Source organism: Drosophila innubila (assembly GCF_004354385.1).
Source record: "Drosophila innubila isolate TH190305 chromosome 3R unlocalized genomic scaffold, UK_Dinn_1.0 2_E_3R, whole genome shotgun sequence".
Lineage (NCBI taxonomy): Eukaryota > Metazoa > Arthropoda > Insecta > Diptera > Drosophilidae > Drosophila > Drosophila innubila.
This window is the reverse complement of record NW_022995380.1, coordinates 12,371,620-12,395,803: the sequence shown is the minus strand read 5'-3', so window position 1 is coordinate 12,395,803 and position 24,184 is coordinate 12,371,620. Positions and strand designations below refer to the sequence as shown.

General features: G+C 38.9%; 5 protein-coding genes and 1 long non-coding RNA gene across 9 annotated transcripts; 2 read left to right on the top strand and 4 right to left on the bottom strand.

Moving 5' to 3' along the window:
• Positions 1-190: 190 nt before the first annotated feature.
• LOC117792939 (zinc finger protein 570) lies at positions 191-2,813 on the top strand. Its single transcript, XM_034633278.1, has 3 exons — positions 191-384; positions 450-1,584; positions 1,641-2,813. Exons 1-3 carry the CDS (start codon positions 265-267, stop codon positions 2,303-2,305), a joined length of 1,920 nt encoding a protein of 639 aa, XP_034489169.1. The 5' UTR covers positions 191-264; the 3' UTR covers positions 2,306-2,813.
• On the bottom strand, positions 2,738-4,907 carry LOC117792940 (MAU2 chromatid cohesion factor homolog). Its single transcript, XM_034633279.1, has 3 exons — positions 4,675-4,907; positions 3,340-4,598; positions 2,738-3,276 (listed from the first exon to the last, which is right to left on the bottom strand). The coding sequence occupies exons 1-3, from the start codon at positions 4,825-4,827 to the stop codon at positions 2,829-2,831; spliced, it is 1,860 nt and encodes a 619-aa protein (XP_034489170.1). The 5' UTR covers positions 4,828-4,907; the 3' UTR covers positions 2,738-2,828.
• A 5,173-nt stretch (positions 4,908-10,080) lies between these two features.
• On the bottom strand, positions 10,081-10,687 carry LOC117789646. Its single transcript, XR_004617921.1, has 2 exons — positions 10,557-10,687; positions 10,081-10,441 (listed from the first exon to the last, which is right to left on the bottom strand). It is a non-coding gene; the product is annotated as an uncharacterized LOC117789646 (long non-coding RNA).
• Positions 10,688-12,193: 1,506 nt separating this feature from the next.
• On the top strand, positions 12,194-14,939 carry LOC117789645 (serine protease inhibitor 88Ea). The gene is made up of 3 exons (XM_034628714.1): positions 12,194-12,214; positions 13,524-14,489; positions 14,549-14,939. Exons 1-3 carry the CDS (start codon positions 12,212-12,214, stop codon positions 14,840-14,842), a joined length of 1,263 nt encoding a protein of 420 aa, XP_034484605.1. The 5' UTR covers positions 12,194-12,211; the 3' UTR covers positions 14,843-14,939.
• Positions 14,940-15,032: 93 nt separating this feature from the next.
• LOC117789644 (transmembrane protein 165) lies at positions 15,033-21,862 on the bottom strand. Of its 4 annotated transcripts, none has more exons than XM_034628710.1 (7): positions 21,813-21,862; positions 18,959-19,251; positions 18,606-18,899; positions 18,391-18,531; positions 16,761-17,366; positions 16,020-16,199; positions 15,033-15,686 (listed from the first exon to the last, which is right to left on the bottom strand). In XM_034628710.1, exons 2-7 carry the CDS (start codon positions 19,136-19,138, stop codon positions 15,507-15,509), a joined length of 1,581 nt encoding a protein of 526 aa, XP_034484601.1. In that variant the 5' UTR covers positions 19,139-19,251; positions 21,813-21,862; the 3' UTR covers positions 15,033-15,506. The 4 variants fall into 4 exon arrangements, with proteins under 4 accessions (XP_034484601.1, XP_034484603.1, XP_034484602.1 ...); XM_034628712.1 differs by lacking the exon at positions 21,813-21,862 and adding an exon at positions 21,612-21,630; XM_034628711.1 differs by lacking the exon at positions 21,813-21,862 and adding an exon at positions 21,597-21,615.
• A 661-nt stretch (positions 21,863-22,523) lies between these two features.
• Positions 22,524-23,937, bottom strand: LOC117790258 (3-ketodihydrosphingosine reductase). The gene is made up of 3 exons (XM_034629620.1): positions 23,682-23,937; positions 23,044-23,612; positions 22,524-22,977 (listed from the first exon to the last, which is right to left on the bottom strand). The coding sequence occupies exons 1-3, from the start codon at positions 23,896-23,898 to the stop codon at positions 22,750-22,752; spliced, it is 1,014 nt and encodes a 337-aa protein (XP_034485511.1). The 5' UTR covers positions 23,899-23,937; the 3' UTR covers positions 22,524-22,749.
• Positions 23,938-24,184: the final 247 nt, after the last annotated feature.

Genomic DNA, 24,184 nt, shown 5'->3' with positions numbered 1-24,184 from the left:
TACGATTTTTATTTTATTTGTTCTGAGCTGTACAGTAAAACTTTTACCAGACGAATTGTAATAATGTAGTTGAAGAGATAAAGTTTTAAAAGCAATTTGGCAGAAGTAAGATATATTATATCGAAATACACGATACAATTATGTAGACTTTCTTTGAATGTCGCGACTGGCAGCACTTTTGACTTATAGTTTTGGTCGGTCCGGCAACTTCTTGTCCTTTATTTGTTGTTTGTAGTTGCGTTTTCTGAAAAGTTTGCTGCAATAATGGATGTGGAGAAGATTTGTCGCACTTGCTTAAGTCTTTCTGGACCATTTCTATCAATCTATGATGGCGGCAACGGCAGCTGTTTGGTCGATATGTTGCGCGAATTCACTAGGACCAAGGTAATTCCAGTTGAAGTCCAACGCCCATCGCAATAAACTCATTTTTTATTCTTATTCCCTAACAGCCGCGTTGCGAGGATAATTTACCAGCCAGAGTCTGCCTCAGTTGCATCAGCGAAATTAACCACTGCTATTCATTTAAACTCAAGTGTGAGAACTCAAATCGCACACTGCGGCAGCTGCTGCCAAATGCTCTGCCCGAGGAGCCCGACTTTGTGGCAGCAACAACAGCAACAACGAAAACAGAAGTCAAGCCAAAGGTGGCTACAAGAGATTCATCAGTGCAAACCAACGCTGTCCCAACATGCACAATTGAAGCGCAAACGGATGTGGTGACCACAGCGGATGCGGAGCAAAACACCAGCCTGGAGAAATCGGTGGCAATCTGTGACGAGGCCGATGATGTAGAGGAGTTTGACTATGAATTCACAGATGAGCAGGATAACGAAGAGACGCCGTCCAAAGTGAGCCCGGAAAACATAATACTGCATGTGGAGAAAGACGATATCAAGTTTGAGACGGAAATGATATATGACAAGAGCACAGGTGAGTTGCACGAACAACCAACAACACAAGGGAAACAGAAGGAGTACAAATATCGACTGGTCAGCAATGGCATTGGGAGCACATATATTGCACCAGAGCCGGCGTCAACGCCAACACTTCCTCAAGTGACAACACGCAAGAGCGCTGCCAAACTGTTGCAACAACAACAACAGCAGCAGCAGGAGCAGCAGAAACAGTGTGAGGAAGACAAGCAAGAGAAATCGGGACAAGAAGATTTACAAACAACGAGCAAGCGGAGCACACGACGTCGGGCTGCAACACAGCCAGACGAATATCAGGAGTCATCGGTCAGGCCATCAAAACGAAGTGTACCAAACCAATCCATTAATGCATCCGAGACGGAAGATCTTAAGGCGAATTTCCATTGTGATCGCTGCAATGCTGGATTTGTCCTAGAGAAATCATTGATTATCCACAAGCGGCAAAACGGATGCACCAATCGCAGTTTCAAGTGCAACGAATGCGAACGAGTTTTTGTCTCCTTAAATCATTTAAACGAGCACCAGGCGACGCATGCTTCCCACAATTGTCAGGAATGCGGAGTGCGTTGTGAGTCCAAAGATCAGCTGAGCAGGCACATGGTCCAGATGCACAAACGTAATCTACGCAATCAGTGCAACGTTTGTCAGAAGGGTATGTAAAGGATTTACTTTGTTGCTAGAAAAGATTCATTATGGTTTATTTTGCAGTCTTCACGATGCTCTCAACGTTGCGGGATCACATGCGCATCCACACTGGGGAGAAGCCATTTGTGTGCAACGTTTGTGGCAAGGGCTTTACACAGAATGCCAATCTGCGTCAGCACAAGCTCCGGCACTCGGACATCAAACGCTTCAAATGCGAGCTCTGCAATAATTCATTTGTGACCAAGGCGGAACTGACCTCGCATGCGCGCACACACACCGGTGTGAAGCCGTACGAGTGCGATGTGTGCTCCTCGAGGTTCACCACCAGTTGCTCATTGGCCAAACACAAGCGTAAACACACTGGCGAGCGACCCTACCCCTGTGATCTGTGCCCCATGCGATTCACAGCACTCAATGTACTAAAGAATCATCGACGCACGCACACGGGCGAGCGACCATATGTTTGTCCCTTCTGCTCCAAGAGTTTCACACAGCGTGGCGATTGTCAGATGCATCAGCGGACGCATCAGGGGGACAAGATCTACATTTGTCCAGTGTGCAATGAGGAGTTCAAGACAATGAATGAGATGCGATCACATTTGACAGTTCATGAGCAGCAGGACAAACGATTGGTCCACTTTACCCTTCTGAGCAACAAGGAGAACGGAAATGCGACGCTGGAGGAGCAAGATGATGAGTCGGATACAGCGGACACAGACTTAATGTAGACGGGACACCTCAATTATTCCCTGTGGGAACTTTAAAACTAGATTGTAAGATGGAATTTCACAGACAATGGGAAAACTATCGAAGATATGCTTTAGTACAAGAATTCGTTTTAAGAGAAATTGACATCGAAATTAGATTATATGAATCTGAAATAACGTAAGCGCCATTAGCAAATTTAACAGATTAGGGATTTTATTAAAAATATTTTTATGTTATACTATTTCGAAACTTGCATTGAAATGTAATAAGTAATAGTGTTTTTTATCCTTGGTTTGGTGACCTTTCTATTTTGTTTAATTTAAATAGTTTAGCTGACTTTTAACAAATTAACAAACAAAATGGGCTTTTTTCGCTTACGTTATTTTTGCGGCTCAGACTCGACACTGATATTTCGATGGTTTTCCCCGCTCTATTTTAAATATGACAGATTCTTTTTGTTTTTAGAATTTCCTTAGACTTTAATTTAGCTTACAAGTGTAGTTATTAAAATGCTTATGTATCGATATATATGCACTTGGTCGTCTAGTAGAATTGTCCAAATTGCGCTGGTGGCGGCAGCGCAGATGTGGACGCCTCCACAGCACCGCCTGGCAGATTAAGTGGCACGCCGCTCGTCACAGGCGGATCGCCTTGAAACCAGTTGACCAGCTCATGATGCGAACTCTGCACACACTTGCGCTGATCGGCAATCAGGTTCTCTGAGTATTTAACATGATTGGCATACGCCTCCTTTTCGTGCTGTGCATCCTTGGACATACGATGCAGATCCTTCAGTATCGCCGATCCCCACAATTGTACATGAATATCAGGTATTTTACTGGCCAATTGCATAGCTGGCGTTACCATATTCATGCTCTCCTTGGAATTGCCAATGCTAAGGAAGACATGTGATAATAAGACCAGCGAACAGCTCGTTAAACGATTTAAATCCTCAGCATTGGCCATTTTCAACGTCTCACGCAGAAATCGCCTGTTTAAATAGGAATATAAATTAAAATGGAAATTCAATGTTAAATTCTTGGTTTCCACTCACTTGGCTTCGTGGAAGCTGTTCTTGTGGAAGGCGTGAAGTCCCTGTACGTAATAGAATCCGCCCATCAGCGCTTGGCTGCTGTACGTGTGCGTATTTTCTGTGGATACCGCATCGAGTATTTGCTTGAGATCCGCATCCCGTTTTGTACGCAGATATATTATGGCCAGATTGAGATTGGCAAAGAGCTTGAGATCTCTTTCGCTTGTCTCATTCACGCATACCAAAAACTGCCGTTCGGCATGCTCAAAGAAGCTCGTGGACATGGAATACAGACCGATAAGGCAATGCAGTTGTGCGGAGTGACGCTTGAGGAGTTTGCGATGCGGCGCTGCCAGGCAAACATCACGGGCAGCGGCTATCTCCCGAATGGCTAGCTCACGATTTCCCATGACCATGCGACACATGACAATATGTTCCAGCAGTATGACCTTGAAGACGGATAGAATGGACTTGTCCTCCTGCATTTTGAGCTTCTCAATTTGTGTGAGCGCCTTTTCCGTGTACTTTTGCGCCTTGTCCATGTAGCCCGCCATCATGGAGTGCGAGACGGTGACCAGATAGACGAGCACATACAGCTGTTCCTTGGGTAGCCAGACAAACATCTCAAGTTGATTGGAACCAAAGATGAGCTCATCACTTGGCCAATTGGGCGCCATTATTGTCTGTATGGACATTTGTAGCTGTTTCAGACTTGGCTTGACTGTCTTGACCTGGCCCAGGGCCAAATAGTAGCACACCTGCAGCACTAGGAAGAACACTTTGAGGTACTCTTTTTGATGAGGATTGGGTATGTTATTGTCTATGATTTGACCCGCTGAATTAAGCAGCGCAAGCACATCGTTCGTCTTGCGTTCAATCATCAGAATCATTGCGCGTGAGAGAAGAAATAGCACCTTCAGGTATGTGGCACCCGCCTCCTCGGCCGACTCAGCGCCAACGGCCAACAGATCACTGGCCAGCGAGTATTCACGATCGTTGGCATGTATTTGCGACAGCTGCAGCAGCAATTTGCAGTGCCAGTAAACATTGTTTTGTGATAATTCAACAGCTCTTCGTAGCATCGCTTTGGCGTGTGAACTCTGCTCCGTTTGCAGGTGCAATTGTGCTAATAGCGAGGCTGTGTCGAACTTAACATCATCGAAATTCATGAGAGGCTCTGAAATGTTCCACGCCTGTTCCAGATGTTGACGCGCCAAATTTATGTTACACGTGTAGGCCATCAGTACTTGTCCCATTTGCAGGTGTGTGCGCGCCTCCACCTGCATTCGAATTATGGTAGCACGTAAAATACTATTCAATTGGTTTTGTCTAATGACTTTCACTTGGAACACTCACCTTTGAAGGCGGCTGAAAAGTGAAGAGCGCCTGTAAACACTGTATGCATTTCTTAATATTTGGTGGCTGAGAGGTACGAAAGTATTCGGCGAGTCCTAGCAGTGATATGTAGCACGCATCCTGGGACGCTGCTCCTGTGTTGGCTACACTCATTGCGTTTAATTGCTAAAAATCGGCTTCGTATTGTTTATCGCGTAATTTTGTTGTTGTTGTTGCTACTGCTGCGTGGGTTAATGTGGTGGTTAAAGTGTGTTGGTAAGCGTCGCGTCTCAGTGTTGATCAGCATGTTATCGATAACACCTTTCAATAAAAATAGTGAAGAGTAACAGTAACATTAAATATATTTGTAAATATATGAAGGGAAGTTAAGAAAATAATTTATATTCTTCACATGATTCTTAGCTTAGTTAATTACAATGAATTTAAAAAAAAAAAACCATAAACATAAATCATTATCGTCACGCTTTGTTAGTTGAGAGCATTGTTACCTGCTTAGCTATTTAATAGCTAGTTTTGGCTATTTTCAGAGTTCGATTAAAAGAAAAATTTAAAAATGGCAATTAGCCAGAAATAAGCCAATTTAAAATATATATTCAGCTATGTTTTGCCATTATTCTTTAACTATGCAAAAGTGCACGCAAAAACAAATTTAGATGCTTTTAGTCAGAAACATTTTATTTTGACTAAAGATCTTTGTTTTTGTTATGTTCATGTTTTATCGTTTGTGCCAGCTCGATGTTTATTGTTATTTGTATTTTCCTTTATTATCGGCTCTGTCGATATACTTTGTTATGTATTTAAAAGATATAGTTATCGATAGGTATTGGCGGTAAATTACATGTGAAAGGGGTGGCGACCCTAAATTTTAGATCATAAAGAGAGACGATGCATTTTGTTTTGCAGTAACGGCGAGTTTTTTTTGGGATTTGAAAGGAAAGGAAAATAGAGGAAGAGGAAGAATTTTAGGAGACCACGAGGTTGACAGAAAATTCGTGAGAGTTCGATTTGATCGGCGAAGAGGAGCGGTTGCCTTCCCCAGGCACACAGTTTTTGTGAGGAGAAGTTTCGCGCCTTGTGCCGCAGTAGCACACGTGTGCCGTCACTCGGTGCTGCCACGAAATTTGACATTCCACCAGAGCTTGTGCCGCGTCTGGAACCGAGGAGCACTGGCCGGCCTCTGCCCCCAAGAGAAATCTTTATGCCGTGCGTAGACTGTTTGCCGCACCAACTGCACGTCATCTTGGCAAGTTGCACTTATCGGCCGAAAGGCAGACAACAAGGACGACATCCCCCGAAGTCCCGTAGAAGACCTGTGAGCAGCAGTGGGCAGAACATCGGCGGCGTTATTGTACACAAGTGAGTCCGTTCCGAGGAGCCCCTTTCCATGTCAGGAACTACGCCTTTTCGCTGTTTTTTTTATTTTATAAATAATTACACATAGTGCGTTTTGTGTAGAGCAGTCGCTGTCTAAACTTTATTGGCAAAAATAGACGAAAAGTGAACAAAGAATTAAACTTAAAATTTATTATCTTAAAGATAAACGAAATTAACTGGAAGCTGAAAGAAAGAAAACAAGAATCTAAATAAGAAAGAAATAAAATATTTTTCTATTATTAATAATTAAATTTAAATGATGTAAAAATCGCAGTAAAAATCAAGCTAAGCTAAAAAGAATATAAAATTAATTAAAATGCAAATTAAAATTGAAAACAAGACAAACAGAGTAGGGACGATAACGACATGATTAATATTTAACAGATATTTATATATATATTTAAGTATATAATGAGATCTAATTACAGTCACAAGCACACATAGATTGACAGATAAACATATATATATATATAAACATTTATAAATATATACATATACTCTACCCTTACATCGCCCCTTAAACCACCCAGAGAGCTCTTTAGGCAGGCTAAGGTAATATTAAGCGATTCACATTTAACCTTAACATACCATTCCATAACATACATACGTATAAACATATATATATATATATTTGTCCCGCGGCGTCTCCGCAACAGCCTTGTGTCGCACATTTATGGTGCAAATTTGTATATGCCATTATTTATGTTGATGGCCATGTTTTCGTTCCTCGTCTGTTGTTTCGTGTAGCCAGGAAGAAATGTACACACATGAAATATAAAAGATGTTAGAGACTAAGGATGTTCGACCGCAATGTATATATAAATAAGGAAATAACACAAATTATACCCATCTGAACATGAAAATGTCCGTATAATTATTGCTGTAGGGGGGAGGGAGAAACACGATGGCCAACACAGGATGAAGTAGGTCCATTCGGTGGCCAACATGAGGGAGATGACGGAGTGGTGTCATCTCAGGCAGGGCGGGTACGCCTGGGTCCGGAACCGGGATCCTGTTTGGACGAGAGGTGGATCAGTGTTAGGTTTTGTGAATGTTTGTTTGTTTACTTACCGTTTTGTTGTTGATTGCAGGTTTTGTTGTTTATGTTGTGGATTTCCGTCGTCTTTTGTTGTAGTGTTGTGTAGTTCCGTTCGCCACAGCTGTTTGTGTATCGATGATGTAATCGATTGTTCGGACTGCGGGCCAGGGATGGGACTCTACCCTGAGAACCGATGAGCCAGCCGGCGCGGCCCACAGAGTGACAAGCAGTTCGTAACAATATGGCGCCCAAACGAAAGAGCTCACGGTTTTTAAAATCGTGGCTATTTCTAAAAAAAGATAAATGTATACAATGTTGATACACGAGGTCAATCCCTCGGCTTTAGGATCCACGCACCTGAAGTCTTATGCGGCACAGAAGATGGCCCATAATTGCGCAGTGTGTTGTGGAGTCCGAGAAGCACGAAGATGATTTTTGCCGACCATATATTCCTTTTGGCATCGGAGGATGCTCTCGTTGCGGTTGGTGCAGTTCGGGACGTAACGACTGTATCCATAGCCTGGGGGTAGCCGTGACGATAGTTTAATTCTGTGATACCAATTGTGATATTAGGTTAGTATGTTGTTTGTTATTTATTTATTTATTTATATCTATTTGTTTTGTCTTACTCTGTGTTTGCTGTGGATGTGTGTTGGCCGTGGTTAGTTTTGAGCCTCGGAGACTGGTGACCCAGGACGATACCAGTATCGATCCTGCGCCGCATCGGTCGCTCAGCATGCTTCCGTGGTGCCAGTTGTACGATAGAAGCCAAATAGAAATTCAGTTAGCGTTTCTCGGATGCCGTTCATCACGCGAGTGATGAACTGAGCATTTGACAGATGCTTAAATGTTTGTCCATTGTCCGAATCGTGCGTAGAGAAGTGTTGGTCCGCCTGTGTATATTTTTTTTCTCTCCCTTGTTTAGTTGATGTATTTGCTGTAAAATATAGTAGTAAATAATTGGTATTAATATTTAGTAATTTATTTTTGTAGTTATAGTTATTATATTGGTAATCGTTAGGCGTTTCGTTAAGTATCGTAAGTCTGTTTATTTTCGTGAGTAGTTTTGTTTGACGTATATATATTCAGTATTGTAAGTCCTGTTGGGTATTGTTTACGTTTGTTAAGTCCTGCTGGGTAGTCTTTACTTATTGTAAGTTTTTTGAATTAATTTTCTGTAAGTACGTAAATTTATTGAATATTAGTTAGTGTCTGTATATATTAGTTGTTAGTTTTGTATTAGTAAGTTTCTGTAGTGTTAGACTTGTTTATATTTAATTTTTGGTTAGCTTTAGTGAGATTAGTGCTATTTATATCTATTTATTAGAATACAGGACATTTATTAGAAAATACGGGATTAGATTTTTTTAGATAGAAAGAATGGATAGCGCGACGAAATCAGCGGTGAATGTAGCGATTGCTCAGGCCCACCAGACGTATAGGCATGCCTTGCGGTTGGGTATTAGCGATGCGCTTCAGGAGCAGATTAGAGAAGGGTTTATGGAGATGATGACACTCATCAATGAACTGATCAGGCCGCAAGAGCGTAGTGCCAGATCCGAGAGTGTCGTGGCGATGCTTCCAGGGTTGGAAAGCACAGATCCGGGGACAGAAGCTATTCCGGAGAGCCAAGAAGATGAATCCCAGGATCATCGTGATACCGATTATTTGTGCGATGGGCAAATATGGTTCACTGATCCACCGGCGATGAATGTATACCATCTAGGACGGCATAATCTCCGCGTAGAGGATCGCCGAGTAGATGCGTTGAAGGAAGTATTGTGGCTCACGGATGCGCACGACCAGACTTTTTGTTGGAAGCCCGGCTAACTCAGTCGGTAGAGTATGAGTAGTGCTCTTGAGTAGGGTCGTGTCGTGGGTGTGGCCTACGTTGGGCGCTGCGTTAGGTGCCGGCTGGTCACAAACGATCTAGGGGGGGGGTATTGTTATGTTCATGTTTTATCGTTTGTGCCAGCTCGATGTTTATTGTTATTTGTATTTTCCTTTATTATCGGCTCTGTCGATATACTTTGTTATGTATTTAAAAGATATAGTTATCGATAGGTATTGGCGGTAAATTACATGTGAAAGGGGGTGGCGACCCTAAATTTTAGATCATAAAGAGAGAGACGATGCATTTTGTTTTTGCAGTAACGGCGAGTTTTTTTTTTGGGATTTGAAAAGGAAAGGGAAAATAGAGGAAGAGGAAGAATTTTAGGAGACCACGAGGTTGACAGAAAATTCGTGAGAGTTCGATTTGATCGGCGAAGAGGAGCGGTTGCCTTCCCCAGGCACACAGTTTTTGTGAGGAGAAGTTTCGCGCCTTGTGCCGCAGTAGCACACGTGTGCCGTCACTCGGTGCTGCCACGAAATTTGACATTCCACCAGAGGTTGTGCCGCGTCTGGAACCGAGGAGCACTGGCCGGCCTCTGCCCCAAGAGAAATCTTTGTGCCGTGCGTAGACTGTTTGCCGCACCAACTGCACGTCATCTTGGCAAGTTGCACTTATCGGCCGAAAGGCAGACAACAAGGACGACATCCCCCGAAGTCCCGTAGAAGACCTGTGAGCAGCAGTGGGCAGAACATCGGCGGCGTTATTGTACACAAGTGAGTCCGTTCCGAGGAGCCCCTTTCCATGTCAGGAACTACGCCTTTTCGCTGTTTTTTTATTTTATAAATAATTACACATAGTGCGTTTTGTGTAGAGCAGTCGCTGTCTAAACTTTATTGGCAAAATAGACGAAAAGTGAACAAAGAATTAAACTTAAAATTTATTATCTTAAAGATAAACGAAATTAACTGAAAGCTGAAAGAAAGAAAACAAGAATCTAAATAAGAAAGAAATAAAATATTTTTCTATTATTAATAATTAAATTTAAATGATGTAAAAATCGCAGTAAAAATCAAGCTAAGCTAAAAAGAATATAAAATTAATTAAAATGCAAATTAAAATTGAAAACAAGACAAACAGAGTAGGGACGATAACGACATGATTAATATTTAACAGATATTTATATATATTTAAGTATATAATGAGATCTAATTACAGTCACAAGCACACATAGATTGACAGATAAACATATATATATATATAAACATTTATAAATATATACATATACTCTACCCTTACATCGCCCCTTAAACCACCCAGAGAGCTCTTTAGGCAGGCTAAGGTAATATTAAGCGATTCACATTTAACCTTAACATACCATTCCATAACATACATACGTATAAACATATATATATATATATATTTGTCCCGCGGCGTCTCCGCAACAGCCTTGTGTCGCACATTTATGGTGCAAATTTGTATATGCCATTATTTATGTTGATGGCCATGTTTTCGTTCCTCGTCTGTTGTTTCGTGTAGCCAGGAAGAAATGTACACACATGAAATATAAAAGATGTTAGAGACTAAGGATGTTCGACCGCAATGTATATATAAATAAGGAAATAACACAAATTATACCCATCTGAACATGAAAATGTCCGTATAATTATTGCTGTAGGGGGGAGGGAGAAACACGATGGCCAACACAGGATGAAGTAGGTCCATTCGGTGGCCAACATGAGGGAGATGACGGAGTGGTGTCATCTCAGGCAGGGCAGGTACGCCTGGGTCCGGAACCGGGATCCTGTTTGGACGAGAGGTGGATCAGTGTTAGGTTTTGTGAATGTTTGTTTGTTTACTTACCGTTTTGTTGTTGATTGCAGGTTTTGTTGTTTATGTTGTGGATTTCCGTCGTCTTTTGTTGTAGTGTTGTGTAGTTCCGTTCGCCACAGCTGTTTGTGTATCGATGATGTAATCGATTGTTCGGACTGCGGGCCAGGGATGGGACTCTACCCTGAGAACCGATGAGCCAGCCGGCGCGGCCCACAGAGTGACAAGCAGTTCGTAACATTTTCAATTAAAGTGTTTACTCGTGACGTCACAATCTTTTGCGCCAACATTGAGTGTCGTACCATCTCTCAATCGTGCCTCGTCACATCATGAGATATTACTTGAGCCGCGTTCAGTAACAAGCTCAGTACGAAGCTGAAGCTTTACACGTTCACAGCAGTTTGTTTTGTGTTTGGAAGCAAATCGAGTGATACCATTAATAAAGTAAAAAAAAGGTAAACTTCAACAATTGAATTGCATTTATTAATATTTCGCATGTATAAATGATACAATTTTGGAATCTACTGAGACCGGTTTACAAACTGGGAGCTCTTCATTTTGTTGAAATGAATATGAACATGTTTGCAAATGCTATTAATAAATGTTCAATCCATGGTGACTTATTGCACTTAAAGCTTTGTCTGTTCCAGTAAATAAGTGATTTTGAAATCATTTTGTATTATAATTGTAGTCACACGCAAGATTAAATGTGGCAATCATTATGCGAAATGAGTACGAAGTTATATTTAAGTGTGATTTATTCAATGGATTTGTTATTGAGTTGAGTGTAATTTAATAAAATTTTCAAATGGGTATATGTAAATAAGTATATAAAATTACCCTGACAGTTGAAGATAAGTTGAGGGTGTCAACCTAAACCTTAGAGAGTAATTATACAAATCCAATGAAATTTTAAAACTTAAAGCCTTATCAGTGCAATATAATCGTAGTATATAAATGAATATATGTATATATAAATTTATAAATAAAACAATATTATCTGACCTCCCTTGACTTGATAATCATAAGAAGTCAGTGTCATTTCCAGCGATTTGAAAAATCCCACAAAACTGAGTGATTGAATTATTGAATTGTTTCCTCATTATAATTAATAATTGCTTTTGAGCATGCTCATTAGGCTTAGAGAGGCACGTTCAATAATTTGCGACAGCTCTGCTTGGAAATTCCCTAAAAAACCCGTAGTTATTGTTTTTGTTGTTACACTTCGTCTGAGTGGGCAGCGCAAGCGCAAATTGAAGCTACGTGTGTGTGTGTGTATTGGTAAACCGCAAACATAATAATAAAATACGAGACAAAGAGTGAGCGAGAGAGAGGGATAAAGAGGGAAAGAAAGAGAAAAAACCAATTACAAAATCGCCAATACAGGGTCAAAAAGCGCGTAAGCGATGAAATGTTAACAATTTATGAATCACACAACTTCGCACGGTAACCGGTTTTTGAAAATGGTAATTTCTTGGGTTTTTGTTTTTATACAAACCGTTTGCATTGCGGCAATCACGCAACTGTGACGTCGCAACAAGTCGTCAGCTGAGAAAGCAGACCGACAAACAGAGTCTCTCTTTATTTACGCTCAGCTGAATGCACATCATCAACAACAACAAGACGAACAGCAGCAGCAGCGACAGCAACAGCAGTTATGCATGACAACAACAATAACAACAACAGCCGGCCATTGTTGTTGCGAATTTAGGTGCAGACGGAAAACTGACAAACTTTCACTTTTCGACATCTGCTTGTCCGCAGTGTTGCCAGAATTTGAGGAGCTAAAAAGCTAAATTTATTTTAAAAATTCAATTCAAAATTTATCAGAAATAGATAAAAAAAAATTATTAAAAGTGCTTAAATTACCATTTTATTTTTTAATTTAATTTAAGGTTCGTAATAAAAATAATAATATTTTGATTATAAGATAATTATCTTTCAGCAAAGGTGTTATTCCTTTTTTTTATCAACGATAGCCTTTATATATATTTGTCGGATTCAAAATAGTTTTGTTTATTTTCTGGGCAATTCGTAGCTGTAGCAAGTCATTGTACCGTTTTAAGTTCAAATATATGTTTAAATTATACTTTCATAATTATCAAAATATTTAAAAATTGTATGACATAAAATAGCACGTCTAACATGGTTTTAATTCAATTGAAACACAATCTTATCAGCTAAAAAAATGCGTCGTTTAAATGTTCTAATGTCTCAACTAAACCATTCAAATAAATTCCATAAAGAATTAATCAAGGGTGCTAGAGAAATAAAACCACTCAAAAATCTCCCATATCTCCATACATTTTGGGAGATTCCCCGTTGGTTTCGATTTCTAGCTTATGTACTTACAAAATAAACAAGTCTAGCTACAGAATTGCTAAAAGATCAACACTAGCCGACAGGTTGCAGTTGGTTAAAACTGCGATTATGATAAATTATCTATCTAAGACACTTTGGGAAGTTTTGCAACGGTGACTCAGTTTTCCTGCGAAATGTCGGCGGCTTTAAAGCTTTATATACAGTGCATTTTCAACAACAAAATGGAAAATCGAATATCGTCCGTGACGATCTTCGTCAATTACAAATACTCGTAAAACTTGTACAAACAGTTCGTGTAGAAAATTAGTTAACAATAATTATAATATTAATTTTTTTCAATGCATATCAATAGATTCCGTGCACGTTTCCTTTTCACAAGTAGGTGATGACGCAGATCTGCCCATTTCTATTGTCATTGAAGGTCATTAACCAAATTATTCACTTTCGTTTCAGATTATGCAGTTGTGTCTTCCATTATTGCTGCTGCTGCCGGCGCTGCTGAGCGCCGAGCTATGCGGCATTCCAACCAAGCCGGAGATGGCCGCCACACGCCCCAATTTGTATCGTGGACAGCAGGAGTTCTCAGTTGCCATGCTGGATGCCATTCGCAAGGCAACACCCAAAGAGAACGTCTTCTTCTCACCCTACAGCACCTATCATGCCCTCCTGTTGGCCTATTTCGGTGCCACAGGTCAGACAGAAGCGGAGCTCTCTAAGGTGCTTCGTTTAGACTGGGCGTCATCAAAGGAAACCGTGCGCAGTGCCTATCGCTTGGAAAAGTCGGATCGTTTTAGTCGCGCCAGTAAGATGCCTCTGGAGTTCTCATCCGCCGATCGTTTGTACTTTGATGAGCGTGTGAAGCTGGCCAGCTGCCTGAATGAGAGACTCCACGATGAAATTGTTCAGTTGAATATCAGGGATAATGCCGAGCAGACACGACAACAGATCAATAGCTGGATTGCAAATGTCACACACGATCAAATTAAGGACATGATTGCTTCTGGTGATATCGATTCAAGTACTCAACTGGTGCTGGCCAATGCGGCGTACTTCAAGGGCCAATGGTCCAGTCGCTTCAGTGCGGAGAAAACAAAGCAGATGCCATTCCATACATCCAGCGATAAGGTGTCGTTTGTACCAATGATGAGTCAGAAGGGAACCTTCCTATTGCATCCGGATGAGCGCCTGGGCGCCCATGTTCTGCAACTCCCATATCGCACATCGTTTAACGAGGATGATGAAGATTCCGATATCTCTATGGTCATCATACTTCCACCATTCCGCAATGATGCTCTTGAGCATGTGCTGTCAAAGTTAAACTCGGAAACCTTGGCGGCCGCTTTGAGGGAAGCCTCGCCTCGTGAGATTGAAGTGATGTTGCCCAAATTCGAGTTTGAGCAGCGTCTGGAACTCGTACCAGTGAGTGATCAATGCTCCGACTTAATAAAGTTCCTCAACTAATTTGAATTTGTTTACAGATCCTGCGTGAAATGGGCGTCAACAAGATATTCGATCATGACGCCAGCTTCAATGACTTTAGCACCGAGCAGACCATCAATTTTGGCGATGCCAAGCACATGGCCAAAATCAAGGTGGATGAGGAGGGCAGCACTGCATCGGCAGCGACCGTTTTAGTCAGTTTCCGTTCGGCCCGACCCATCGAACCAACCAAATTTGAATGCGATCATCCATTTGTGTTCCTGATTTACGATCGCAAATCGAACGCCATTCTGTTTACCGGCATTTATCGTGATCCCAAGACAATGAAATAAATATATGTGTATATATGTTTGTCCATCATGTCTTGACTAAGTGCGTGTGCTTAAATTTATAATTTTATTTCTTTAATAAATTATGTGAACAAGTAAATTATTTGAACAATTGTATTTGCAAATAGGGTATCTTGTTCAATACATCATTTGAATGATTATCCTTCTGTTGTAAAAAGAAAAACACGTGTAGTTTGACATTCAGTTTTGCACTTTAACTAATTTCTTTAATATCAATATAAATAGTTTATCTTTTTTTTTTAAGTAAACATTGCTACATAAATACAAAATTATGAAAATTCAATCAGCTACTTAAGAGGAGCTTAGGCAACCTAGTTAACAAGCACGCGTATTTACAAAAAAAACACTTTAATACTTAAGCAAAAATTGGCTTTCAATTGAATACTCTAACAGTGTTAAGGGATGACGGAAACCATAATTAAACTGTATTGGCAACTAAATTTGTATGTCATGGCTAAAGCGAAAAGCACGGAAGGCACTTTGGGTCTGTTCAAATAACAAAGCAAGAAAAGGGAATAACAGAAGACTAAAAAAGAATGCCTGTTGCTCCTCGAAGACTACGGTTACATTTCATTACAATTGGTATTACGTTTTCTTGGGGGTCGTCAACAACAACAGGCTAGTGCTCAATATATATATGAATCATTTATAGATCACTTGGAGTACTGAGCAGGGCGTAGATAGCAAACCCAATAAATACAATGCCACCCACAAGGGTGACAGTGCGCACCGAGATTTTGGAAGCCACTAGACGACCGCCAATCACAGCCAAGCCAGTGCAGATGCAATGGCCAATAACGCCGCCCACAATTACGCCATAGACGTCCTGAAATGATAAAGAAATAGTAAGTAACTCGAAAGTATAAACCAGGCATTGCAATCATTTTAAACTTTATAATAATAATTGCAATATGATTATTTCTAATTTTTTTTTTATTAATTTTCTCTCAAAAGTAGGTAAAATTAAACTCAAAATTAATCATTATTTTGGGAGTAAATTAAATACATTCGTAATATTGTTAGTCCTGGTTGAGTAACTGTTTTGACAAAATAAGAAATGCACGCATTTGTGAAAATAATAATAGTTTTTTTTAAGCAAAATAAAATATGTGAATTTTTTATTTGGTCAAGACAATTACTTGACTATTACTTAACTTACCTGTCTGGCAGCTAGAACAATAGTTGTCACTTGGGAGCGATCGCCCCATTCGGCAAGAAAGGTCATCGTAAAGGCCTGGGCAAATATGCGCATAGTAAAATAGGATGCACTGCGGTACATTTTGTTACGGCGTCCACTCTCCGGATCGTGGACAAGCGAAGCATTAACATCACGATCCAGCTGCAAATTAAAATCAAAAATATTGAATTAAAATCGGTGTAAGAATTAAAGTTAATTGAGTTAACTTTCAGAACTTGATGAGGAATTATGTGCGCAAAAGAAAAGTAACAACGGAAACAAAACTTGCACAGTTCATATAGAAAGAAATTTGAAAGATATTATCCAAAAATAGCACAAACGATCACTTCAAAACGAACAGTTTTTTTTTGTTATATCAAAAAACCGATAACATGCAAAATACCTTGTGTATGTGTGTAGGTGTATGTATGGGTGAGTTGGAACGTTTTGGCAATGGCATAACCTAATTAGACTTGTTCAAAATTAATGGAAATGAAACGCAGCCAAAAAATAAGTACAAATACCGCTAAACCAATTATTGCCTGGACATGGGTTATTCACAAAAAAAATTATAAATAAAAAGATGATATATCTATGTATCTGTGTTATGCGTGTGTGTGTGTATGTGTGGGAATCACTGTTGATTTTTTCGATTGTTTAAAAAGCAGATGATAACGTAAGTAGATGAAACAACAGAGTTAACGATGTTGCTTGATCTCTAACCCGTGATTTAAGTGCGCTATTCACAGTTCCAGCATCCTCCTCGCCAAGGCTGCCATTCAAACTATTCATGCTATCGTGTCCAGCAAGAGGGGCACGCAGCACAGTCGCGCCTAGTGTATTGCCCGAGGAGTCCTTGGAGGAGGTAGACGAGTTGGGATCGACGGAAGCATTTTGAGTGTTGCGTGGACTATTATCACAATGGGTTTGTTCGGTCTGGTTCGATGAGGCGATCGATGCCGAGTGCGCTGGACTGCCATGAAACGTAGTCATTTTCAGTTGTTCCACATAACGGCCACCATCCTTGAGCACCACTTCGGTGTCGTGATAGTCCACATCGTTGCAGGTTTTATCACAGTTAGTTTGCTTATTATTAATAGTATTATTAGTTGAGTTATTGGTGGTATTGTTATTGTTAATGTGATTGTTATTGGTGGGCTTTCGCTGGCGATGTTGCATCTCGGATACATTGTTGGGATTCGCAGATCCCACAACGCTCACTTTGCGACCATGTATGAGTGCCTGTTCGCTGGCATCCTCCTTGTCCGAGTTGCTATTCTTGCGTTTCGCATCGGAATCATCATATTTGCGAGTCGCTCGCCGCATTAGCTGTCGGTTAACACATTAAGAATGTATCGAAACGAGTTGATTTGAGTCAGGGTTACACGGTAGGTAGGTAATTGATCAATTTTTGTGAAAGAAAGAATAATTAAATTTGACATTAGCTTAAGTTTGTATACAAATCACAGACAGTTTAATTTTGTTTATTTTTTCATAAATTGTTTTTGCGATTAAGCAACGTTTATCATATTTTTTCCTTTAAATTTGGAAAGTTGTTTAGTAACTTTTTCGTAGTATTCTTTTCTTGCACTTTATGGCGCAGACGTGCAATTAGTCACATAGGCGTAAATATATGTGTGTGTGTGTGTTTTGTACAGCATACTCAATAAAAATTAACAACCAAAAAAAAAAAAACAATAAAGAACTGCACGTGAGCCAGCACGATCGATTTATCTTGCTATCGATCAAGTCTTTGTTTCAATGCCAGCGATCCTATCTATTTGTTTGTGTGCTTCACCACATTTTGAATTTATTACGCATTGTTAGTTAATTGTATTTCTAAATATACACAAACATTATAATAAAATGTACAATATTTATAATAATTTATTCAATTTTCGCATGCAATTTAGCTTTAATTAGTATAATCACCCGCAACGTATGAAATTTGGTGAGAATAATTAGTTTTCATTATTACTTATTGAAGTTTTGTTGAGTGGTTGTTGTTGTTGTAGTTGTGAGACAGCAATGAGGTTAAACTATTATTACTACAAATTACAAGTACAATGACGAGTACTAGAAACTTAAGCATTTTACAGGCAAAACTATTTACGAGCAAGTGAAGTGATCGCCTTGTTGTTTATCTGTTTGTGTTGGTTCGGGTTTGTTTGATTTGTCTAATTGACAACAGTAAGTAATATTATGTACAACCAATTAAGCGTAGCTATTAACAAAAGCAAAAATTATTAACAAAGCATAGAGCAAAAAAATAAAAATTGCTCTGATTTTTTTAGCTACTATACAACTACAGCCAAACATTAAACTATAAAGATGTTTATTGAATCGCACTTACCTCATCCTCTCGCTTACGCAATTCGCTTTGAACCTCCTCGAGCTCCTCTTGGGCATCGGTTGGTTTCATTTTGTAACCGTCGTACAACATTTTTAAGCCAAATATTAAAAATAATGCAGTTGATATATAATGCGTATAAATCTGTCGAAAGATAAGCGCCAAATTTAAATGGATTGCAATCTCATCACGTAAACAGATAAGAGGAATTACCGTACCTTAGGAATAAGGTTTGCTGCCAAGCCAAATACGCACGAGAGAACCGTCATAAGGGCCAAGGCGGCAATGGCACCGCCAAAGACAATCAAACGCGGGTGGCGCATGGCCATAATAGCAGCAATAAAGAAAGTCTTATCGCCTAGCTCTGTTAACAATATAACAGAGATCGATGCGGTGAACCCATCGAGAAAGTTCCCCTTTAATGTTGAAGCCCCATCCACATCCGCTGATTTCTTTTGTATTCCACCATTCATTTCCGTTACTTTATCCGGTATACCTTGGGGTTCCAAATTCTGAAAACATGTTAATATACATTAGAAAAATATTCAGATTGATGTGAGCTTCCACTTACCTTCTGTAGATCCGGCAAATTGGCCGCAATATCATCGCCATCATTGTCAAACTCCGCCGCACATATGGTGGAGAATGTAAGGACCACCATTAATGCCATAGCCATATGCCATTTGGCTGATCTCTTTAGGTATACATTGTGTCTGGTCGTTTGCCAGAAATATGATTGATTTTGTGACATCTTTGTGTGTCTGAGTTTATATATTCTGCTCCTGTTTTTAGTGACTCATGCAAGTCTGCGATCTGTGATCCGTACAGCTTACAATTAAGAACGTGTCCAATTCGTCCGACTATCTGCAATGAAATGAATGGTTACAGTTCATTACTGCTCTCATGGAACTATGATTAACCACATAGCTCTAATCAGTCAACAAGTGTTCTCTCGACACTATTTGTGTATGGCAATCTTGGCATAACAAGTTCATGCCCATGTCTGTGTTTAACAAGCAAATCCCACAGAGCAACCCACCAAATCAGCCCGTTAACTGTGTGATGTCTAGATAAGCGAACACTGCGTCAAGTGTCGATCCATGGTGTTGATATGGTCAGCCCAAGGCAAATCAGAGCACAACTACACAATTGAGCAGCATGGCAATACAACATTTTGCGACAAATATAACACATAGTTGAACATACATATGTTTCAAAAGCGTATTGGCAAATGGACGTGAATACGTCAGAAGTGCCTTCTGAATCTATTGATTAGATAAAAATATACACAAGTCTGCTGCAAATATTTACAGCCACGACACAGAGATACCCTTTTGTACTGCTGACCGTTAAAAATAGTCACATTTAAAAAAGTAAAATAAAGATTAATAATAAAAAATTATACAATAAAGGTAAAGTTTAAGTACATCTAAAAATTTCTAAAAATAGCTAAATTGGACACAGTGCTTTTCATTGCCAAGACATTTAGAAAAAAGAATTACTTCTGTTAAAACCATCTATTACGTTTTTTAATGGCTACAGAAAAAGTACGTTTATTAATTTACATTTAAAAATCTCTGCTTATTATTCAATACCATCAAACTTCTTGATACAGCTTATATACCCTAAGGCGAACGTCTAAGAAGCCCCATCATGCACATGATCTATACGTGACCAATTGCTGATATACTACAGATTTCGTGGGTGCGTTATACTTATGAACAGACTTATATAAATGTGCTATATTCATAAGTATATATGTCAATGTCTATTCATAGATTGCTCGTTTAAAAATAGGAATGCGAAGTAAGTTAAATATACCATTTTAATCATTTAGCGATTACTTTATTTGTAATAAATTCTTATCTAAGAACCCAGAATCCTGCAAAGTACACTTTAATATGATAGCTTATACTGTTTATATTAACTATTTAAATATATTCCATATTGATAGATGGCAAGAAAAAGTTTTATCGCACTTGCAAAAGCCGTATGTACCGGTTTTATAATAATTGATGTATAACTGGATTTGCTTTTTGCGTTCTTTTACAATTATACTATAATACTTGATTCATTACAAATGATTTTATTTTAAGGATTGGGGATATTTTATGGGAACATTTGTCATGTTCTTTACTGTGAGTGGTTCCCTTTGCCAAACGTTAATCATCTTATTTTCATTATCTTTATTCATTTAATTTTTTTTTTTTTTTACATATTTGCACAATAAATAAAAGATAAATAGACCCACTTGAATTTCTGTTCTTATGAGATTTGCAAAAGACGCAAGTAAAATATGTATGTTTACAAACTTTTGGCATTCACTGTATATGTATTAATAAAAATGTTTAACGGTAATTGTGCCTGTATCTACGTAAACACGTTCAGTTGTTGTTGTTGTTCATGATGTTACGGCGAATGAATAACGCAAAACGTAGCAAATGATTAGTGAAGTCGGTATGCAATACGTCAACGACATCGTTAACGATATTTAATTAATATTAAATAGAATTCAAATTACAATACATACAATACATACATATATATTCACATAAACAACTCGTATTACTTATACGTAATTGCTTGCAAAAAAGAGACAGACGCAACACAGGAAAGTCGAGTGAGTGAGCAGCTGACCGACAAATCAATTGACCATTTCATAGCGTGCGTTATACCCTGTAACTATTGATACAGGTACATTCTTACATTCAGTATTTTAAAAAATTATACCTTTAAATCCTACGATGTATACATGGAATATACACGTATAAGGTTATCTAGAAATTCCGAGAGAAAAGGGTATTTCATAGTCAGCAACAAGCGGTTAAGGCGAGTTACTTGATTATTTATAAAACTTTTTAAATGGATACTAAATACATGACTAACAACAATAACAATTTACAGAAAAGGTTCTGCTCATGTAATTGCAAAGATTTCCATTCTATGGCATTGATTTTAATTTATTATTTTATTTTTGCCATTTATCTATTTATCTATTATGACATGAGCACAAATTGATAGTGCTGACATGATGGCTTTTCAAGCTGGTTTTCACTATTTACGCGTGGCATTTCACTTTCCATTTACAAAAGAGAATGTATCTCAAAGTATAAACTTTATGTCTCACTTCGATATATTTACACCCCCATATACTTTGTAAATAATAATTAATGGCACTATTTTGAAGGTCAGCCTTTTAAACTAACCACCTAGCTTTTTCGCACCACTTGTACATCACTATGTGTGCGCCGCTGACGATAGCAAAAATTTGATTAGTTGATTTACAACGTAAATATGTAAATTACAATACACACACAATTATCGCAACATTGTTAAATATATAGCTTTTATACACATCTCAAAAATGTATTTTATAATTAAATTAGTTTGGTTGGTGCGCAAAACCAATTAATACACGTCCTTACTAGAGTTAGTTGTATCGAATCGTTCGGATTAAGTTCTATTGAACTAATCACTAAAGTGAATGAACGAACTAAATCGCTGTAGGTCATTTAGTTCAGAGACAGTTCGTTCAGTGAACGAAAAAGTGAACAAAAAGTGCTGCCACTCCAGTAAACATTTTCTGAATTTTTGTACGCTTATAAAAAAATTGTTTTTTGTTGGTAGAAAACCTTTATTAAAATGTTAACCTTAATTTTGTCTAAATTCGAATTTTAAATTTTCATCAAATTTATTAATTTTCTATTGAGTTTTTGCGATTTTAAATTTAAAATTTTTATCAGTGATGGGCGAAAATAACGGCAAAATAAGTTGACCATCGATAACAAAGACTAGTTCGTTCAGAAAATGCCCACAAGACGCAAAATGCTCGATTTTATTTCGTCTAATAAGTTGCCGCGGTATTTAAATAGGGAATTTAGTTATTATTAGCAATGAACTTGAAATAATTTTTTTTTAAATAGTATACGAAATGTACAAAGTTCTAAATGTCATAAAATATTTATGAAATCGTTCAATTATTTTTTTTTCAACGCACCTATAAATTTTTGTTTACATATGTATAAATATATCTTTATCTTATCGCACACTATCTATGTCACTTTCTAAAAATTAACCCACATTCAAAGATTACAACTAAGCTTGTGTCTGATAAGAAATAAATTTAAAAAATCTTACAGTTATTGCTACTAAAAGCAACTAAAAATTGTTTTCTTTTATTTAAACAAAGCACACAAAAGCGTGAAAAAGTACACAAATAGTTAAGAAATGATAAATTTAAATAAATTAATTTTTTAAGTCAATTGGATTGTTTGGTTTTGGTTTTCAGAATACTAAATGCATTAATAAGTAATGGAAAGGCAACGATGGGGATACGAATGTGTTAAAATTAGAACGGTGCTGTCATTTCAGTTCCTCTGCTTTGAGGGCTTTGGAAGCCCGATCTTCTTTGGCACATTTACGTATGACGCTATTAAAGTACTTGTGAAGTCCATAGCTAAACAGACGCATAGGTCCAATGACTATAGAATGCAGCAGATTTGTAAAGAAGCCATCCCAGGGTATCAATGCACCGCCCAGCATCGTCATCAGCCAGCTTTCAGCGCCCACAGTTGATATAAAGTTGCCCTTCTGTAAAAGTGCAAGTTTGGAATGGTTAATTGTTGCATTCCGTAAAAGTTAGTTAAGACAACAGACCAAAGCATCCTTAAGTATTGCCCTGGCCATGACCTCAGGCTCTATAAGTCCACCGCCACCGGAAATGATCTTCGTTTCTCGCGGTTTCGATTTCTCCTCCTCTTCAAATCCGGGCGTATTTGTATCACAGGGCAGGGCCAAGGTCACGGACACCCCATGCACCCGGGACTCCATTGCGATCGTCTCAGCCATGGCTCGCAGTGCGTACTTGCTGGCCGAGTACGGTCCGTAGCCGTAAATGCCAAACATAGCTGCCAAGGAGGAGGTTAGCACAATGATACCGTCGCCGGCTTTCTTCATTTTGGGCAGCACATAACGCGTGCAATTGTAGCTGCCAAAGAAGTTGACATTCATCAATTTGTGCACATCGGCAACCGCTACCTCTTCAAACAGTCCACAAATGGCCATGCCGGCACAGTTGATCAGTGCATAGATATCGCCAACGCTCTTTTCCAGTTCGCCGAGTACACGGGCCACTTCTTCGTAGTCGCCACTAATGTCTAGGCTGCGATATTGAAATTTCTGTTCCGGACGCTGGCGTACAACTTCCATAAGCGCAACGGCTCCCTCTGTGGAAGCATGCAACATGAAGAGTTTGAGTAATTAGAAGCTCGTTTTTCAGGTTTTTCATTACTCACCCAACATTTTTTCATCTCTTGCAATTACCGTGACATTGGCGCCTTTCATTGCACATTCCACGGCCAAACAAAGACCGATGCCCTTGGAGCCGCCGGTAACAACCACATGACGGTCAAGAATGCTTTTTGATCGCTTACCCATTACGAATACAAATATCAGTATGTGAATTAAGATTGCAACGCCCAAACAAAACACAACTTCCCAAGTCAGCTCCATATTATTTATGCTTGGTTGTTCTTGTTGTTCGTTATCGAGTGTTGCCACTTCAGTAAAAATTTCCGATCTGGTTTGATTTTTTTATTTAAAAAATAAGTACATTTTCGAAAAAAGAAATTCTGAATTTTTGTACCTTTTTTAAATTGTTTTAAGCTAAAATTTTTTAAATAAATATATTAATGTTGCAGGTTGCACCCCCTTTGTATTTGTGATACTGTTAAGTAAGGAGCAAGCTGCAAATTCACATTAGTTTACTCCTCATAAACGTGATCGCGATTTTGACACA

Excerpts from the sequence above, each read along its gene's own strand:
- LOC117792939 (XM_034633278.1), top strand. The coding sequence starts at position 265 with ATGGATGTGGAGAAGATTTGTCGCACTTGCTTAAGTCTTTCTGGACCA. Across the intron at positions 385-449 it reads GCGAATTCACTAGGACCAAG|CCGCGTTGCGAGGATAATTT; the intron begins GTAATTCCAGTT and ends ATTCCCTAACAG. Across the intron at positions 1,585-1,640 it reads GTGCAACGTTTGTCAGAAGG|TCTTCACGATGCTCTCAACG; the intron begins GTATGTAAAGGA and ends TTTATTTTGCAG.
- LOC117792940 (XM_034633279.1), bottom strand. The coding sequence starts at position 4,827 with ATGAGTGTAGCCAACACAGGAGCAGCGTCCCAGGATGCGTGCTACATA. Across the intron at positions 4,599-4,674 it reads CTTTTCAGCCGCCTTCAAAG|GTGGAGGCGCGCACACACCT; the intron begins GTGAGTGTTCCA and ends ATTCGAATGCAG. Across the intron at positions 3,277-3,339 it reads AACAGCTTCCACGAAGCCAA|GCGATTTCTGCGTGAGACGT; the intron begins GTGAGTGGAAAC and ends CTATTTAAACAG.
- LOC117789645 (XM_034628714.1), top strand. Across the intron at positions 14,490-14,548 it reads AGCGTCTGGAACTCGTACCA|ATCCTGCGTGAAATGGGCGT; the intron begins GTGAGTGATCAA and ends ATTTGTTTACAG.
- LOC117789644 (XM_034628710.1), bottom strand. The coding sequence starts at position 19,138 with ATGTCACAAAATCAATCATATTTCTGGCAAACGACCAGACACAATGTA. Across the intron at positions 18,900-18,958 it reads ATTTGCCGGATCTACAGAAG|AATTTGGAACCCCAAGGTAT; the intron begins GTAAGTGGAAGC and ends ACATGTTTTCAG. Across the intron at positions 18,532-18,605 it reads CAGCAAACCTTATTCCTAAG|ATTTATACGCATTATATATC; the intron begins GTACGGTAATTC and ends ATCTTTCGACAG.
- LOC117790258 (XM_034629620.1), bottom strand. The coding sequence starts at position 23,898 with ATGGAGCTGACTTGGGAAGTTGTGTTTTGTTTGGGCGTTGCAATCTTA. Across the intron at positions 23,613-23,681 it reads AAGAGATGAAAAAATGTTGG|AGGGAGCCGTTGCGCTTATG; the intron begins GTGAGTAATGAA and ends ATGCTTCCACAG. Across the intron at positions 22,978-23,043 it reads CAATACTTAAGGATGCTTTG|AAGGGCAACTTTATATCAAC; the intron begins GTCTGTTGTCTT and ends GCACTTTTACAG.